The 19,558-nt window shown below is 46.4% G+C and overlaps 1 protein-coding gene across 4 annotated transcripts in view; it reads left to right on the plus strand.

Annotated features, from left to right (window-relative positions):
• The window catches only part of TTC28 (tetratricopeptide repeat domain 28), a 172,505-nt gene that overhangs the window by 47,857 nt on the left and 105,090 nt on the right, over positions 1-19,558 (plus strand). The window contains exon 1 of one of the 4 annotated variants that reach the window (XM_054219395.1): positions 6,628-6,779. The exons of 2 other annotated variants lie outside the window; for them this stretch is intronic. In XM_054219395.1, the coding sequence (XP_054075370.1) occupies positions 6,753-6,779 (27 nt within the window). In that variant the 5' untranslated portion in view covers positions 6,628-6,752. Of the gene's footprint in view, positions 1-6,627; positions 6,780-7,157; positions 7,557-19,558 lie in introns of those variants that run through there. One more of the 4 variants, XM_054219396.1, reaches the window with a different exon arrangement.

Here is a 19,558-nt window from a genome sequence, read left to right on the forward strand (position 1 = left end):
CTCAGAGTGCTGTTTAATTACTTCTTCCCCGTGTTTTGTTGTTGTTTGTCCCTGCAGCAGATGAGTTTGAATGGTTATTCTGTTAAAATTACTCGCCCTTGTGTGGACAGAATTCTTTCTAGTTCCTCATGTGGAGACCTGGAAATTATTTATGTGTTCTACGTGCATCTTGTTTGAAGCGTTGGCCATGGAGCGTGCTGGGTTTGGTGGCGATGGAGTTGACTTTCTTCATAGTGAACCGTACGGTGCTTTGTTTTAGATTTGTGACCAAAACAGTGTTAATAACACACAAACGTCTCAGTGTTGCTGAACCATGACTACACAGCATTAAGGCCACCTTTTGTTTCTCCCTGTGGTAGTGCTTGTTTCCTTTCCTATCATACATATAGGTAGAGTAGAAGTAGTACTTAGATGTGCGTGCATAAATAGTTACGGTCACAATCGAGGTGCCAACAGAGATTCTCTTGCTACGCTGTGAAAGGAAAGATGATGAAACAGGACTGTATGCCGTTCTCTCTTTTTAATTTCTTTTCCTTCTACAAGGCATGGAGTAGGGCTCTCATTTGGAATACCAAAGGGTAGGGTAGAGAACAATGCAGTGTTTTGCCATTCATTTCCCAAAGGGTGTGAAATGGATGGAGTTTTATCAAAAGACTTGGTCCATTAGTTAAAAGACCTGCCTAATTTTACAGCAAAAGCCCCAAATGAGGTAGAAAATATGGACGTGCATTTGCCTGCCCTCCAAAGATGAGTGGGTTTATTTTCGGTACGCATTCCTGGTTTACCCATCTGCACTGTAGGCAGATCTTTGGTGGGAATAGTTGCTGTGTTCCTGCTCGTCAGTGGTCTGTGTTACAGACCATGGAATGGTTTGGGTTGGAAGGGACCTTTGAAGGTCATCTAGTCAACCCCCCTGGTATTGGGCAAATACCACTCCAAGCTAGATTTGCTTTCCGAAGAAAATATTTACAAACGAGTGCCTGGCAGCCAGGGTGATGAATCACAAGGAGAGCAACGTGCAATGCCGTGTCCTGCGTTCCCTCTGACCAGTGCAGGAGAGAGTCCGTTCCCTCAGTCCTAGCTCAGTATCGGTACTTGAGAGGGGCCTCCATATCACAACAAGATTACCCTAATCTTATATTAAACTATTTGATCATTTCATGGTACCGCTGAATAATTTGTAATTAGTAACAGGCACCTGTTACTAATTTGGCCTCAGATAATTTGGCCCGTGTGCCCACCTACCCGCCTTGCCCCTCCAGCTTCATGAATCCAGTTGCCGGTAATGAATGCCGTAGGCTTTTTCCTTATCTTCAGCTCAGTTCTGCATCTCTTTGAACTAAATCATGCTACAACTCTCTAATTAGTCTTAAGCAACCAGTTTTTCTCAGCTGTTTCCCCTGTCAGAAGTGGTATTTTCCAGATAAGTGTATCCTCATTTTTCAAAGCCCTCTCCTTGCTTTTTCAGCCCGGATTATACTTCTGTGAAAAGAGCTTTTTCTGCTTGACTAAACAAAGTATTTTCTGAAGTGATTTTCAGTCTTTTGAAGAGAGTCAGCTGCTGAGATGTGAACCCCAGGTAACCTAATAATGAAAATAATCCATGCTACTGCTATACAGCATAGGACAATCAATCTTTGTTATCAAGAGAACACGGTGAAATGCTATAGTCCAGTAGCACAAGGCAATGGGAACCAAAGGTAGGTGGCCCAGAAGACCGGCACAATATGCAAAACCTTTGTAGACCTTGGGTTGTCTCCTAGTCTGCCGCATTCTTGCCCTTCGCTGTGTGCTCTCTGTGACGTCTGTACCATGATAATGCTGAGGGACCCCAGCGCCTCTACTTGAACTTCAGGCTTCTCCCTTCCTAAATAAGAAAGGAACGGCAGATTGCACATCCAAAGCACCTTTAGTGTGGAGGTTGGAAGTAAAATTTGATTGTAAGTTGCGCAAGAACTTGCCATAAATTAACGTCTAGAGATGAGTTAGCATTTGCTGTTTTTTGGTAATCTAGAGAAGTGAGACTCTTTTCAGAACTCCAGTACACCGGTTCCTACGCTTCAAGGGAATTCCTTTCTCCCAGACCAGGAAACCTTTCCGAAATACTTTCTCCCTTTCGTAGCCCACTCCTGCTCAGCAGCTGCCGTAGCTCAGATCAAGTGTGCAGTGTCTGATCTTTAAACAATTGCAAGGTGCCGTGTGTGCGTTCGGCGTGCCGGGCTGAGGCAGACGAAGCAATAGGCGCAGAGTCGTTGTAATGAATTGAAAGCTGCTTTAATAAAATCAGAAATAAAAGGATTTGATTTTATTATGCTTCATGAATTTGCCAAGGGACTTGGCTATTAGGAGCTTGATCTCCATCCCTCTTGCTGTGTTGGTGTATTGTTAACTGTTAAAATGCCGGCACCTTTCCGACTCCAGTGAGCTCACAGGAAAGTGTTCAGCGTAAGATCGAGTGGTTACTCTAAATCATGTACCTGCTGAATAACTATCCAATTTACCTGCTTGCTAAGCTGTAGAATGACACAATAAATGGAATTCTCATAGACTTTGGAGAGCTGAACTTGCAGTCTGCTCACCAAGCCATCTCCAACAGGACTTTTTTCTACTTGCAGTAGATGTGATTGCTTCTAGGCGATGCACTTTGGTTGAGTAGAGGGAATTTCAAGGTGTAACAACAGAATTAGAACGTAAAAGTTATTAAAAATGAAGGCTTATGCAAGAAGGGAGATAGCGCATCAAATAGTTCTAGGTTCTTGCCGAAGATTAATTTGAAAAAGACAATTTAAAGGATTTTTTTTCATTGAGTTGTAAGATTGAGGTCTAATATCAGATATGGCTTAATAACACACAGTTTTCTTCTATGTTAGTCAACATCTTTAGGATAAAAGGAACTATTTGGTATTTGGCACAATATACTGGACTGTCAGATCCTCAGTCCAAATTTTAAAATACCAGTAAATCAGGGAAAGAAAAAAAAAAAAAAGGTACTGGTGTAGCCAGTCATTTTGCTGGATGGTTTTGTGCCAACCAGCCAAAATGCTGACCATTATTCAGTCATAAATATTGGAAGGAATAAAATTTGTTTATTCCTTATTGATGTGTGTTTGGCAGAGAAAACTCTGTTCGCCGGGAGCTCCTGTGATGGTGCCCAGAAGCCTGGACCATTCCCTCAGCATGGACTCACAGTACCGTTTCTCAGGGAGGAGAGATGTCATGACCTGTGCCAGGCTCCATGAATGGGGGATGATTCCGTACGGGAAACGATGGCCCGTGGCTCTCCCGACACAGTGGTATTTTGAGCCAGGGATGCTGTTGGGGCGAGCTGGTTCTTACTTTTTCAGCCATTTCACCTTTAATGAACTGTTTACCTTTGAGGGACCAACATTATCTTCTGCTTCGTGTTCATGTTATCGCACAACTTGTCCACTGATTCAGACTGAACTTCACAAAGCACTAGCACTTGAATTTTCTTGGCTTTGCTCATTACTGGAGAAAATTAATTGGTTCCCTTTGAAATGGTCATGAGGATTCCATTCTCTGATGGAGGAGATGGAAGCTGCCTGCATAAGAGGATGGTTTCAGCATTTTCTGGCAATTGAATCACTACGTACTGAGTGGCTTTCCAACCTGAGAAACTGAGACCTTAAAAACAAACCCCAAAATCATACTGCATTTTCTTTAATCTTAAAGAAGTTAGATAACTCTCTGACTTTGAAAGAGTGAAGAATGTTTGCCGTTTCCTTCAGATGCCAGGCATTTATACTGCCTTTATTCTGGATATTTTCTATGGCTTTGAAAATAGTGCCAACATTATTTCTTTTTTCAACAGCAGGAAAAAAAAAAAAGAAGTTTAAATATAGCAGAAATGCCAATCACTGGGGTAAGAATTAAGATGAGGAGTGCAGCAGCTCACTCCCTTTTGTGACAGGTGTATACGCACAGCTCCTGCTTTGCTTCCTGTTAATTATCTTTACTCGGGAAGAATTTCAAAAACCTCCTGTTGATCATGTCAAAACAACACATTTTGCAATCTGTCCGTGAATTAAATTAAGCTTCTTTCTGACAGCGTCGTGGTAAATGGCATTGTCTGATTCTGAGCGTTCATTTTCTTTACTGGGGTACCGGCTCTGCCGTGTACAGAACTCTTCAGAACTGTCCCTGCAATTGACAATTAAATCAATGCATTGATTTATGGAAATCCCTGCGTTTCAGGGCACACGGCTCTGCTGTTGGACTAAGAGAAGGGCAGAGCTCCGTGATACGCTCGCTCTGATGAGCGAAACCAGATGGAGTTCCTTTTCTGCACTGCCACACCTATTCTTTCCTGTCCCTACTGCTTTTCAAAGCTCTGCTTTTCATTTGCATCTTCTCGGCGATGTAATTTGCAGCACGCTGCCGCGCGTACTGCCCGGAATCCAGAGGAAGGTGCGTGAACAGAAGCAGAGAACTGGGAGCAGGTGTTTGAGGGCAGTGCTGGACAGGATGGAAACTACTTTGGGTGCTTTAGGTGAGCGAGGCTGGTGTGCTCTGGAAGCCTGAGCTTTGTCTTCGTTCCAGAATAGGTGCAGCCCTTGTGGAAGGGACACAACCCCTGACTACAGGGGCTTGGAGCTGAAACACCTGCTATGAGCCACCTGCTCTTGCCTTCGCATGATCTCAGGGACACCAGCCCTCAGGACGGAGGAACTGCAGGGAGAAGACCCTGACCATTACACTTCCAAGGGGCCTAGTACTCAATATTTATCAATCTAAGTTTTGATACTACGTTTGCCATTAAATTTATTGTTTTCCCCCAAGATGCTGCACTGTTGCTCATTCATCATAGCAATGAAAACTATGACTCTGCACCGCTTCTTAATACAAACCCCAGTTACATTGTGGTGTGTTCATATATTAAGGATTTTTAACACTCCTGAGACTCTGTTCGTTTTCTAGAGACTAGTCTCAGAACAGTACCAAGAGGGGAAAGAAAAGGCAGAGCAGATGTCTCTGAGAGGAGAAAAAGTTGCATGTCAGTAAAATAAATAATGCAATTACCAGGGAGAAAAGCCAGAGCTTCTTAGAATCAAATCTTAGGTCCTACAGCAGGATGTTGGTAATAATGCACTTTATGGACCATATTTTGAATCTTGCACCATCTTATTCAGATAAAGCAAAGCTCAGTATTGAGAAATTGGATTGTTCTCAGCCTAACAAGTTTTACAGGCCCTGTACAACAGCAGTATACTGTAACGGTAGTATATGGCAGCTCAAGAACTTACAGTTTCTCAATTTGATGGATATAAAAGATGTACTAAGAATTTTGCTTCAGGCCCCAGTGAATTCTGCACAGGTGCTGGGATTGGTATGTCTCCTTTGGTTTTCTTCCACTGTAATGCACAAAGTGCTCCAGCCACATGGAGGGAAGGCTGTATTTCCCTCAATGCACGCGAGACAACGCAGGGTGACGGGAGAAACCGATGCACTGAATAGGAAATTACATGGAAAAATCGAGTTTAGTCCTAGTTCATTTATCCCTTTCCCCTGGACGTGGGCTGAAAGAACAGGCTTTTCTCCCCAAAATAATATCCTCTGCTGCCCGCTCTATAGGTCGGATTTTTATATTGTGTGGCGAGCACCACACCACAGGGCGACTTTGGTCCTGTCGTTGCTTTGTCTGTTTGGCTTTAATATGTGGTGAGACTTGCAGCTTTTCTGTGGGTGATCTCAGCCTTTCGAGTATTGCCTAAAAAGATACTTCCAAGAACCGAAACACTCTTTCTTCTGGTGAACCCCAAGCTTTTGCATTTTGGAGCATCATGATTAAACCCCATTCTGGACTGCTTTAAACCACCGTCTTGGATTCTACTCTGGGGAGAAAAAAAAATGTACCTGTGAGGGAGGACAGTGTTATTTTGTCTCTTTTACCTGCACGAGGCTGGGACGTGAAGGGGTTTGACATCACACGCATGCCGCTAGTGGAAAAAGCCAAACCTCTTGAACTGGGTTTTCTTGCAATTTGTGGCAAAAAAAAGTAATAAAAAATGAGACGAGTAGAAGCTTTACTGACTAACCCAACACCCCGCATTTCACCTCTTCTTTAGAACGCGGAGGTGCCGGGGAGCCCACGCTGCCAAACCCGAGCCGCCACCCCAGGACCCGCTGCCCCCCCCACCCCGGTTCGAAGCGGGCCGCCACGGCGCCCGGCGGCACCCACCGCTCCTTCCCCCGCCTCCGTTTTTCCTCGGTTCATCCCGTCCGCACCTCTGCGGCCCCGGTATCCCCCCCGGGAGCCCGAGAGGGCGGCGGGGGGCGGTGCTGGGTGCTGCCGGCGGAGGCGGGGGGGGCAGCCGGGGCGCGGGGCGGGGCGGAGGCGGCGGCAGGACCCGGGGGCTCCCGGCGGTGCTGGGGGGGGCGGCGGGCTCTGCCGGCGCCCGCGCCCCTCTCTGCCTCCGTGCGCGGCGGAGCCGGGCCCGGGCCGGGCCCCCACACTCGGCGCAGGGCGATCCGCGCACGATGCGCCCGGGAGCCGCGGGTCCCTGCGGGCCGCGGGCGTGAGCGGTGCTGGCGGGGCGCGACGGGGCCGGCTGGGGAGAGCCCCCGCTCCTATGGCCGGCGCGGCGGGGCCGGCTCCTCTCCGGCGGGCGCGGCGGGGCGCGGCGCGGGCCTGGCGGCGGGGCCGGGCAGCATGAGCGCCGGCTGCCGCCCCGCTGCGCTCGCCGCCGGCACCCAAGCGCGACCTTGATGCTCCGCGTCGCCGCTCTACAAATATGATGAAATGGCAGCCCCGGAAGAAGGTGGGTGGCGAGGCGGGGCAGGGCCCGCCGCCGGCGACCCCCTCCCGGTCCCGGTTCCCGTCGCGGGGCCGGCCCGTGTGTCGTCCCCCCCCCCACTCCCCCGGCGGCGTCGCGGGAGGCGTCGCCAACTTTTCCTTTCCCCTCGGGCGGTTGTCGCCGCCCGCCCCGCCCGGGACGCCGAGGGGAAGCGGCGGCGGGGCGCGGCCGAGGGGCCCGAGCCGGGCCGCGGGGCCGCCGTCCCCTCGGCTGGGCCCCGGCGGGGCGCGGGCGGTCAGTCCGGTGGTCGGGCCGGCTCCTAACATGGCTGCTGGGCCGGAGCGGCGGCGGCGGGACGTGGCGGGCCGGGGCGAGCGGGGCCCGGGCGCGGTGGCTCGGCGGCGGCTCCGGTACCGTCCCGCCGGGCAGGACGCTCTCCTCCCAGGGCGCTTGGCAGCGCTTTTTATTGACATTCTTTTGAGGGAAAATCGAGCAAACGGAGTGTGCTGTGCCACCCCTCCTCGGCACTGACCCCTTGCTCCTGGCAGCTGCGGGCTATTATACTTTTTTATTTTTCTTTTTCCTTTTATTTTTTTTTTTCTTTTGGAAAAACCTGCTTGAACCAGCAGGGCTCCTTCTTTCTTTGTAGCATGATGTGTGATACTGTGTTTTACATCAGGGAAGAAATAGAAATCATATGTGAAATGCATGAGAGCGTCTCTTGCTTGGAGTGCTCGACATGGAAATAAATGGTGCTTCGGAGTGTCCTGACGGGAGCGTGTGTTCCCGCCGCATCCTTGGGTAATCCGTCAGGCTTTGTGTCACTGATACCTCATCTCTTTTCAGCTGTTCTGAAGCTCTTCCTTTAATTTTCTTTTTTTTCCAAGCAGGCAATTGCTTCTAGTGAGAGGAGTTCTTATTTCAAATCGTTGTGTCTTCAGCAGGATAAGCAGATGACAGGCAAGCTCGTTGGGAGCGTCTGTGCATTTTTCAAGCCCCTCTGTGCCTCCTTTCAAACTGGTTTTAAGATGTCTACAAGCTATAGATTTTTTAAATGTCTGTTTTTACTATTTTCAACTGAATGTGCAGTCACTCCTGTGGTTATGGCTGTGGAAACCCCTCCAGGCCATGGTTACAGCAGTATCGACTGAACCACTGAAATATTATTCTTGGCTGCTGGCTGGACTCCTCGGCTCTGGAAGATTCCGTTCCGAGTGTCAGGATTCACTCTGCAGTATTGGCTCACCCGCTTATGCTTAAATCACGATGTCAGATGGCTATTTTTTTTCCTCTGCATTATCGTCTGTGTCCAAATCGAGTTGATTTTGGGCATCCAAGTTTGATGGTGCAGTGGTACCAAAGATAGCTGAATTCCTCTGAACTGTCAAGCATCTTACTAGTCTGAGCAAAAACCAGTCCCTGCTCCTGCTATGATGTGATGGAAACTATGTTCGTGTTGGAATAGGTTCTGTTTTCTACTGTAGTACCAGTAAAATCTCAGCAGAGGTTATTTTGTCAGTGTTGCCAGCAGACTCACGTGAGAGCAGCCGGGATTTCTGCTGGCCGGGCCGGGGTGCCTTTGTGGTGTTGCCGTCATGTGCTTTACAGAGCGCTTTCAAGAAAATGACTCATGCAGACTGCTGGAGAAGGCACTGCTGCTCCGTTTCTTAATAGGACGCAAAATGAGAAAGACAGTGTAGTAGCTAGCGTTCCCGAGGCCCTGGGTCCTTTATAGCCGTCGGTTGTTTCTGGAAGTGCCTTCTGAGAAGTGATTTGCCTGCCTCTTGTCCGTTAAAATACCCAAATATAAGAGCTGTCAGCTCTATTGAATGAGGAGCCTTGATTGATTTATTAGATTTGTACTCATTTTCTTTTGCTTTGCCCACTTTTTTTATTGTTATTAAATGGTTAGGGTGCTTTTTTTCATTGCGGGATTTTTGCTGTTAACCACTGTTAAGCTGTGCAGCGCAGGATGGCGTGCAGTTTATTAGTCCTGTGTGTAAACCTGGGGTAAGCTCCTTTGTTTGGTGATGCTAAGATACAACTATCGGCTGTAGCGTGTAAGGCATTACCTTGCCTTCAGCTAATGAAAAAAAGAGTTTGCATGTGACTGAAATATTTTTTTTTCTGTTGTAAACCGCGTATATTTTTTCTAAGTTTAGAAAATTACTAAATTTTTCCACAAGCACCAGCACTAATAAAGATTCTTTCCCTGTGGTCTTCCACGACTTGCCTCTGGCTCCGTTTCCCTTCGGGTTCCCCCTGTATCTCCGCCCAGCAGGTGGCTGGTTCCCAGCAGGGTTCATGTTGGTGGCCCAGGTGGCCACTGCCACTGAAACGTGTTTCTCTGTTGAATGGTCAGCGGGCCCAAAAGCTGCCAGAGCTGGGGTGGGCGGGTGGGTGGCTGCAGTGCGCGGTGTGAGCCCGTTTCCTTGGGAAGCCAGGCTGAAATTCAAGCGTAAGTGGGTCAAGGTGAGCAGAACTGCACCAACAGACTCTCAGGAGGCTAGTAATTAAATTATGCATGATCTGGATACAGATATGGTTGATGCATTATATTGATTATATTCTTTGAAAAGCGTAAAATTAGCCATGTTAATATGTTGAGTGGCTCAGGCTGCAGGAATTGCGTCTTTTCTTTCCAGTCCATTCCTTATCACAACCTCTCTGTGAAGCTTCCTTCGGCCTCAGGGTACAGTTTGCCGGCAGGATGAGGTGCCACCTGTGCTGTCCTAGGGATGCTGGCCCAGTGGCTCCCTGGCGATGGGACCAGTCTGCGCTGTGCTGCTCTTTGCTGGATCTCATCGCCCCGGACGCCCCTCGGGCTGCTCCGACCCGTCCTTGACTTGGATGTGCTGCAGCCTCTCGGCTGAGGGAAGAAGGGAACGGCTTGGATGGTGGCATGTTCTTGTTTGCTAATGCAGATTCTTTTATCTGTGAATAATAATAATAAAGCCATTATACTTGTGATCACATAATGGGATGCTGGAGTTCAGGTGAGAGAGCACTTTTTTCAAAATTATTGAAGCCAGCAAGCTGAAAAAAGTAGCGCTTCAGGTTTATTTAATGTACCTTGTGCGTTATGCAGGGCAAAGTGGTAATTTTTGCCTGCTTAAGGAGCCTGATAACAGAAACCGTTTTACATAGGAAAAAAATTGCACATAGGAGTCATTTGCTACTCAGTTACGATAATTAAATACTGGACAAAACCTGAAATCACTGACTGTGTCAGGTGCAGATTTCGTGGAGGATTCAATAAATCATTAATAGCAACACAGTGATGAACTGCAATATGCCTTCGTTACTGACATGCAAAAGTTATGTTTATTTACCAAGAGCATCTCAGGAAGAGGGTTCCTTCATGTGTACTAACTCCTCGAGAAACAAATTGCTTTTTTCAGTTTTCCTGCAGTACAGAAAAAAATATGCTCGTAGTAAATTCATGCAAATCTTGTTATATTTCTGCCATAACTTATTCTCTCTGAGATCTGTATTGGGTTTTTTTGAAGTCTGGATCTATAGTATTATGATACGTCTAACTCCTCTGTTAGGATTTTAAATTACGTGCTGTGACTGGGCATTTCAGCTTGGTCACTGTCATTTTTAAAAAGCGTAACAGTAGGATCCAAAAGCTCAGGGTTTGTTTTGTTTTTTTGGGGTTTCCTTTTAGTCTGTACCCGTGCCCCACGATTCGTGGCTCCATCTGTCCATGCTGCTACTTAACCTGGGGGTGCACATCCACTCCTGCGCGGACGGAGGGGAACCGTTTCCTCCCTGTGCGGAAGCGGAGTCTGAAGAGAAGGTGTTTGGGTTCATCAGACAGTCTCTGTTAATTTCATTAGAAGCAACAGAGTATCTTTTTCGTGGCCTTATTCTTCTCAGTAATGGTTCCTGCGTGGCCTATTATGCAGAAGCGCTGTTGGGAAAATACGGTGAATGCAACGTGTGTCGTATGGCTTGTGAAATGTCAGAGGGTGTGGAGCTGAACGGGCTGATTCCCAGGCGGGCTGCCTCTGTAGGAGTAACCTCTTCCCTCCCTGTCGGTTGGTGAAACGAGTGTGCTACAGAGCAGAAAAGGACTGAGAAATACTTGCAAGACGATGATAATTTCCGCATAGGAGCGTGAGCTTGGTCAACCCTTAGGTTCCTTTCCCTACAGGTCACTGGGTTATGGGCGACAGTGGGATTGGCACCATCAGGATTTACCAATATGACAAGTGCTGATTTTTTCGAAGCTGGAAAATCACACCTGTTTTGCAGAATTCTGCTAACACTGGGTGAAAATAAGCAAATTGTTTGTTTGGGGTTTTTTAAATTTTTTTTCCTACTTTATTTTTCCCCTTCCCTCCCCACTCCTGCTTCTTCCTTCCGGTTTTATAACTGGAAGTTATCAGAGAGCACTTAAACTTAAAAGCATTCACAGTAAGCTTTCCTATGTCATATTTCTTAAGAGGCTTTTAAAATCTAAATCTACCCTCTTAGACGCTTAAATAAACAAAAATGGATAGTATTCCTGACCTGTTAAATATTGTAGATCTTTTCCATTTAAGGCCATACCGTACTTGGCTCTGGAATGATGTTATGCCTGAATTCATAGGAATCCGAGCTGGTAATCTGTCGTTCTGCAGAGTGATGGAGCTCTCTCCTCCTCTTAACAGCAACCTGGAATGAAGAAGCTCCTTCCAAAGGTGTTGGGTCTCAGGAGATGTAGGGTCTAAGGAGATGTCGGGTCTGCAGCTGAATTCGCTGCCGGCCACAGGGCTTTGCATTTTGGACTTCTGAGGGTAAATGCTGTCTCCAGACCTTCCCAAGCTGGGACTGCAGGAGCCCTGCTTGCTAAAGATTTCTGAAGGCCTTGTGGTGAGTTGGTTCGGTTGGTTTTTTGTTTGCTGGTAGTTTTGAAGGAGAAAGCCTTGAAGAAGAGGCTCAGAGGAGATCTCGCTGCCGTATGAGCAGAAGGAGGCACCGCTGGAGAGGGGGTAGAGGAAACGGAGAGACTCTGCTCAGAGGCGCCCAGGGCAGGTGAGAGGCAATGGGTGCGACTCTCGATGTAGGAAATTCTGGCTAGGGGCAAGGAGCAAACGTTTTACCTTGAAGGGGGTCAAATATTGGAACAAGGTTAAATCTAACTTCAACACATGACTAGCAAAGTTACAGCTGCTTAAGTTTACATTTTTGTTCATTTATACCAATTAGTAGCCTGTGCTGCCTGAATATACCCTTTGTTCAGCAGTGATTGATTAGAATTGTTGTGGGTCCTGGCTGCTTCAGTGGAGAATGAAGAGGGAGAGAGCTTGCCAGTGCTGTGTTCTGTTGGTGAAGTGCTTTGTGCAGTAGTAAATGAGACTTTGGAAAAAGCACAGAATTTCAAAACAAGAACCTAACATTCGGCAATTGATTTTGCTGTTTTGTTCTCCGTTCATGTAAGTGTTGCTCTTTTGTGGTGTGGTACGTGGATAAGCCATGAAAGGCATTGGAAATCTCCGCTTTGCGCAGGAGGGTCGGGTCGGAGGGTGGCTGCCCCCGAGGAAGCTGCCTGGGCAGGAGCAGGTGAGGGCGATGTCACTGCTGATTTCTGCATTTCCAGACCCACAAGAAAAACCTGTGAAATCCTGATCAGTCTTGCCCTGCACCCCACACATCCTGACGGGATGTAATACGCAATTTGAAACTACAGTGCATTATCCAAAGTTTTTAATATATGATAGAGTTTCTACATCTTCTCTTGATGGATTTTCTGTCTCATAGGTGTCGTAAGATATGTGACACCCACTTGGTTTTGCAAACTCTCTTTCCCTACTGTGAACACAGTAAAGAGCCAGCGATTTTTGAGGGGCCAGCCCCCCAAAACATCATCATTTTGTCATTTGCTATCAGATTGCAGTTGCCTCTTGTCATCTCTAGTACTTGTCTTTCAGGGTCTTCTGCTGTATGGATTACTGACTTCCCCCTGACTGTGAATATTTAGGGTCTTCCACTGTGGTAGAGATTGGCCCTTTGATAATGCTATTTAACTCTGGGGTGGAGCATGAGCTCTAATAAGCTTCGTTTGAAAACCGAGGTTCTAAAATGCTTGGAAGATGCTGTGCTATGAGCAAGCTCGATCCATCACTGATTTTTCAGGTACTGCAGAAGTTTAATGAACGCTGCGCTACCTCTGGTTAGAGCAGGCTCCATTTTGCTGTTCTGCTGGAACCCCAGCCTGTGCCCTGGCGGCGTAGGATTGGGAGTAACGTGTAAACGGGGCTGTTATATGGGAACAGAGATGTGCAGTGGCAGCAGCAGCCCAGCAGACCCTCTTCCCACGGTTAGTGGCACGACACGTAGGATTGTACATGCTTGCTTATGAAAAATAGTGAATAACTGACACTACATTTTCCTGATGTACGTTTTGCTTATGCACGAGCACAACAAATGCAAAGCTTAGTTTCTTGTAACCTCTGGTATTTTGTTTGAGTTTATATGGTTTTCACAAATACTGCTGCAGCTGTTGCCATACGTGTCCTTATTGCCCAAGAAGAATGTGCTTCAAAATGTCGTCTTCGAGCCTTTGATTTACCCAGCAGAAAAGAACTTAATTGGACAATGCAGCATTATAAATGATCTTCCTTTGACTTAATTTGTGGACGTGGTTTATTCCTCCTCTGCGCGTACTTTTAAAAGTCTGTGTCTTACGCTTTTGTAATAACCTAATGATAGGGTCATCGAATAGGGATTGGTGATTCTTGTTGTTATTGTCAAAGATAAATGTGTTTTCTGGCAGAGCAGAACTGTGGGTTAATCAACGTGATGAGAACATGCAATTCACCAGGAAACAATTCCTCCTGTATTTCCTAAATAGAGCATTTGATAGGAATATTCTTTGCAGTAAGTGCTGTACTGGAGAATTTCAGAGTAAAAGATAATTACTTGTAATTATGGAAACTTCTACAAGGGAAATTGTCTTAATTTGTTCCTGCTAAGAAATGAAATTACTTTGTTTGCAGCATTTGAATCCTTTTAGGAGATTAATGCTTCATTACTGCGAATGGGCTTTGTAACCTTCTGGTATATCTAAAATCACCCTTTTAATCCCGCTCCTCCATTTCACTTTCTACTAAAACTTAGTTTGGTTTAGAAGAAAAGCCAATAATGTACACAAAGCTTCTCTTAAACTGGATCTGTTATTTCAAGAGCTGACAAAAGAGGTTAAACATGAGCAAATAGAAGCACGAGAAGAAAGTTAGATGTGGGTGAAGGTAAAAAAAGAGGATGTGGTACTCGGCAAAGGTAAGAATTTACTCCTTATAGGAAAGGTGCAAGACGTGCATGTTGTGAGTTCTGGTAATCGGGCATGCCAAGTCAAGGTGAAACTTCAGGTGTGCGTAAGAAGCCTTTTCAGTGCACGGCAAACTGGAGGAGATCATAACTAAATAAACGGGGCAAGGGAATGGATGCGACTAGTCAGTCTTCTCTGGGTCAGTGCAGCGTTCTTCCCCTACCTGGAGAGGACGGGAGCCCGCTCCGCCTGGCTGCAGAACCAGCATTCGGGTGTATTCAGCATGGTACCAGGCTCAAATACCTGCAGCCTGTCACAGCAAGGCTTAAATCCTTGCTTGGCACTGCCTCCCGGAGCTTCCATTTACGTCAAGGCCCATGTCTCTGTCCTCTCTTGCAGAGAGCCGAACTTGGGTCAGGTTGGCTTGGAGGACACTGCTCTGCATGGTTTATTAGCGTGCTCTGTTGGTATACGTTTATCAGATTTCTGCATTTGAACATTGGAAAAGAATTTTGCGATTTGGAGTCTTTCTGACAAGTTTGAATGTCACTTCTCAATGTTATGTGGAAAAAATGGAGTCCTCAGCTGCCAAATGAAATTAGTTCTTTTTAGCATATTTGTAATGTTCTTCTCTGGGCTGCAGCTCCCCTGCTCTGGTTAATGGACCCTTGCAATAGGGATTCCTGGGTCAATTTGTAAGAACAGCAGCAGCTTGTATTGCTAAGTATGTTTAACTGGAAACTTGGATTATAGGTTTGACAGGAACAGCTAAGCATACAAATCTGACAAAATACAGGCAAAGTGAAATTGTACGGTTTATTGACAAAATACTGGCAAAGTGAAACTGTACGGTTTATTGATATAGGTTGGATGGACTGCTTCAGCTGTAGAGTGTCTGGGAAGGAGAGATGCATGTGGAGGAGTGGGAAAGGATTCCTCTGGGGAGGGGAAGAGGAGGGTCCAAAACTCGGCTAGAGAAATGTCCAGTGCGGGATAATGGCAGAAGCCCAGGATGGCGGGGGTTTTTTGCTGGGATGCTGGCTTAAAAAGGTTTGGAGTGATGAATAGGGAAATGTTCTATGATTGCTTTCTCCTGTACTGAGAAAACCAGGACTTTATAAATAATACCTGACTGTGTCATCGGTTTAATTGGAATCATCTCCAAGACCGTTACTCTTTGGTTAGCCACAGTTAAAAATGGCAGCAGCGTTTGTCCTGGAATATTTATTAGAGCTGTAGGGATTGTGCCATCGGTGTAGCTGAGATCCATTCCCCCAAAGGCCAGGCTATGAGGCTTGAGCTGATCTAGATGATGGCTGCTGTCGTTGTGTCCCTCCGGGCTGGGCAGTACCTCTCGCCCCGGCGCTGGCACTGGTGCTCACTGGTGCTGGGCTGGCGCTGGGAGTGAACCCGTGGAGAGCGTGTTTGGTTTGGGGGGCTCAGCTCCCTCAGCAGCTCACCACAGCCCAGCTGCTCACATCCAAGAGCTCCGAATGAATGTCTGTGGGGAGATTTTGCGGTGTTGAGACGACGAGCTGTCGGAGGGCTGGTGGCTGTGGGACTGGTGGACACTGGTGGTGCTCAGGAGACCCTTCACCACGGTTTTAACTCCAGAAGCTTGGCGAGGAGGGTAAGAGACTTGCTCCAGGGATGGTGTAGCAGTTTATTGGGAAAAGCAGCCCTCAAGGTTGTGCTGGAGATGCAAGCGAAGGGCTTTCTTTCCACCTTTGTTTGTTTCTACCTTGAAATCCGTTTTCCGGGAAGTCCATGTTGGAGTTCTTGAGGAGCATCCCAGAGGAAACAGACTCATGCTCTCGTTTGCATGCATGTGTTGGGCAGCTTGGAGTCAACACTTCCTGGTTTGAACGGATGGGAATGCTTCAGGGTCTGTAGCGTGGTATCCTTTTGCTTAGGAGGTAGATGGTACTAATTTAGGTCTCAAAACTACAGATTTTACCACTCTTTTTTTAAGCTACGAAATGGATACTGGCTGTTAGATCAGGAAAATGTTTAATTTTTAAGGTCTTAGTCGACTTCATTTTCTGTGCATGTAGAGGTATTACTGTAGCTTCCTGTTAGCTCACGGAACTGCAGAATAGTGATGGAAAACCATTGTTAAGCCTTGGTGTTACTGTTGTAATTTTTTATTTTATGTGTTTTTTGACAATGAGTAGTAAGTCATGTTTTCAAAGTCTGTTTTTTCCATTATACGGAAATGTGACTCTTCCTATCAAAGTTGTTTGTTGTTTCTTTTATTCTTATTTTCATTATTTATTAGCTTGCTCCATTTAATGGAGTAAACGAGGATTGTGAGATGAAGCTAAGTGTGGCACCTTACTGCAAACTATGTTTACATGCCTTTCCTGGGAGCATGAACAATTCAGTGACTTCAGCTATTTTAATAACCCAGATCTGGGCTTGTTTAGCTTCTTGCCTGATGTACGCTGCATTGGAACAAAACCGTACAGCTGAGATGGGAATGTTTATGGGATAGCCTAGTCTGAAACTCTGGAATCAGAATTAATTTTCGTGGCTTTAGTTGCAAGTAATTTCTGTCCTTTTAATGGAAAGGAGTTTGTAAATACTACAAACTACAAAATACGCAGATCCTCAGCGTGCTGAATGCCAGCCCGCCTTGGGTCTCCGCGTCTGTGGCACTTCTGGGCAGACGTCTGGCTTGGGGGAGGCAGGCTCTTCAGCCGGGATTCTGGGGTGGAAAAGTGGGGGAGCAGCCTGGGGGGTAACCTGGCTGCCGGTCGGTTGAGGCGCTTCCCTCGGGCAGCTCTGCTGGTACAGGGCTCACATAAAACCCTGCAGTTCTGGGAGCTGCCGCCTCCTCATATTAATTCAGATGCCTTGTATTTGTGAAGAAAGATGCCAAAATACGTTCTGAGCTAAACTGCCGTCAGAGGGATAAAGCAACTGTCTGATCTCATGGTAAATGATGCTGGTTTCCTTTCAGAATTTTTTGTGTTTTTCTTTTTACCTTGTCACGATTATTTTCTTTTCTGTTGTGATCATCTTGTAGCCTGCCAGGTGATGATACCAGCTCATCTACCTTGAAACTCAAATCTGGAATGGAAGGAAAAGCAAATCCATTGATATTCTGCCAAGTATCCACGTTTCCCTGACAAACCTGCTGTTTTGTACCTTCCTTCAGCAAACACGGCTAAGGCGGGCTGTCCATACGCCTCCCATATGGATCACTGCAAGGGGCAAGTCTGCCTTCTCTTAAAGTGGAATCACACCTAAGGAGCCGTGAATTAACCGCCATAAAATATTCTACTATTTTTACACTTAAGTGGCAGGAAGGAGGGACTTAGAAGGCTGATACATAAAATATCCAGCTGTGTTATTCATGTTAATTAGAACTTTACAGAGACTGTTACGACTTGGCACCATCCCATTTTCCATAGAAATGTTAATCTGTTGTGGTTGGAGAGCCCTTTCCTGAATTTCTGGGTTCTGGATCTTAGCTCTTGTTCAGAGGCAGACCCATACGAGACACATCTGGGCAGAGAGACCCCACTGCCACAACGTGGAATGCGTACCATGGCGTCTTCTCTCCCCAGACTCACATGTCCCCAGGCTTCTTGGCATGTCCCTGGTGCCTTCCTGGCCGTGGGAGTTCTGGTTTCCCAGTTACACCTGTGAAGTGCCGAGGGGCTGTAAAGCCATGAGTTTTGGCATAGCGGGGACTTTCTTAGCCACAAGTCCTGTGACCATAAAAGACACTAGAGTTACAGGACTTCAAAAAGCAACAGACTTTGGAACACAGCTTCCATTGTTACGACCTTATCATGCCGGTTGGTCGGAGTCCTGTGGACAGCCGGCCAGACCTCTCGCTAAACGAATCAGTTCTGTGTTTAGAAAAGCCATTTTCCTTTAAAACTCTGCCTCTCTTCTTGCCACTACCTTCGTGGTAGCATAGCTGCTGTTCTTGAAAAGTCTGCGGGTAAACTTTGTTTGATGTAGAAAGAGCTGAGAAATTATTTTGAAGTAATGTTCAGCTTCCGTCTGGGATTTTCTGAGATGAGATCAATGCGGCTCTAATTAAAGAAGGGGAGAAACCATCTTCCTTTTGGGCAGCGAAGTGGCTCCCTCAGTAAGTATTCCGGTCCAGCCCCTGCTTTCTTCAGTGTGCCACCAGTTATTAGCAGCACAATAAAGAATAGATTTCTTAGGTTGTATGAAAAGCAGATTGAGCTATAGGGTATTTTACAGCGAAGAAATGTGCTTGAAAGTGAGCCAAAAGCTGTCATTTCCCTTTTCATCCATTAAAAAGTGCATTAACACTGTCAATCAGCAGGCTTCAGAGGTTAGGCAAATATAGTCAGCATCTGCCAATAAAATCAAAGATTTAACACGTCTCGGTATCAAAGTTACATTAAAGAGAGAAATTTGCCATATGGACGTAAGCCCCAGCTGTGCTTCGGCTCTGATGGCTCTGAAGGAGTACCTGGTGCTTTGGAATCTGCAGCGTTCCCGCTGTTAAGGCAGCCTGACCTGCCCGGTGGTGGTGGAAGCCCCGCGCTCCTTTGTGTCCTGCGTTTTCCTGTCGTAGTGAGGGTTGGTAAGGCCAGCTATTGGAATTAGCAAAGTCTTTTCAGCGTTAGGTCTCAGCGTGACACACAGCTTAGTGCGGCTGGTTGTGTGACGATGAGGTTTTCTGACTACAGGTGCCACTTTTATATGTTTTTCTGAAACATTTATCCTGTGCTTTGTGTAGCTATCGGAAATTAAAAGCGTTTTGTGGGTCTGTGGGTTGCTTTCCTTGCTAACAGGCATTATCTTCTGAGCAATTAGTAGCAGCAATTTCAGCCGAGCAGTCCAACCTAAAACTCATCTGAGTTAGCGGAGAAATTCCCATCGTCTTTGATGGCTGTTGGATCTGGGTCTGCCCTACCATTTGATGTCAGGTCTGCTGAAGATATTAGTGTCGAATAGTGTGTGTTCTTTTTCTGATGCTGTAGCTTAAGCTTAGGGCCTTGTCATACCTTGCCTTCACTGTCTTTTAAGAAAGGAGTGTGTTCTTTTGTGTGTATGTTTGCTATTTTGTTTGGTTTTGTTTTTTTTTAATAGGCTCCTACAGAAGTCTACAGAGTCTGCAGAAATGTCTGTCCGTGTGTCATCGTCCCCCCCCACTCCCCAGTGCTTTTTAAAAGCTAGTGTCTTGTGAGACTTTTAGGATAATGGAAGTTTTGTACGGTTTAGTGATTCAAAAGAGCTTGCTCGATGTTCTGTTACGGGGTAATACACGAACTTGGAGAAAGCGACATTCTGACAATTATAACTTAGAGAGTTAAGGCAAGAAGGGCTAGACCGACTGTTTATGCTGTAAATTAATTTCAAGGCTAGTTACTGTTTTGGTTGTTGTGTATTGTTTGATATCTTTCAATGCTGAGGAAACGGACCAGATTTCAAGTCTCTTTTAACAATTTAACAACAGTTGCTTTTCTCTCTCTGCCAGTTGACTGGATGTGGCATCCAGAACGTTGAAGCTCTTGCACCCTTGTTTTTATGCAAAAGTGTTTTCTGAACCCGG

This window comes from Rissa tridactyla, chromosome 13 (assembly GCF_028500815.1).
Source record: "Rissa tridactyla isolate bRisTri1 chromosome 13, bRisTri1.patW.cur.20221130, whole genome shotgun sequence".
Lineage (NCBI taxonomy): Eukaryota > Metazoa > Chordata > Aves > Charadriiformes > Laridae > Rissa > Rissa tridactyla.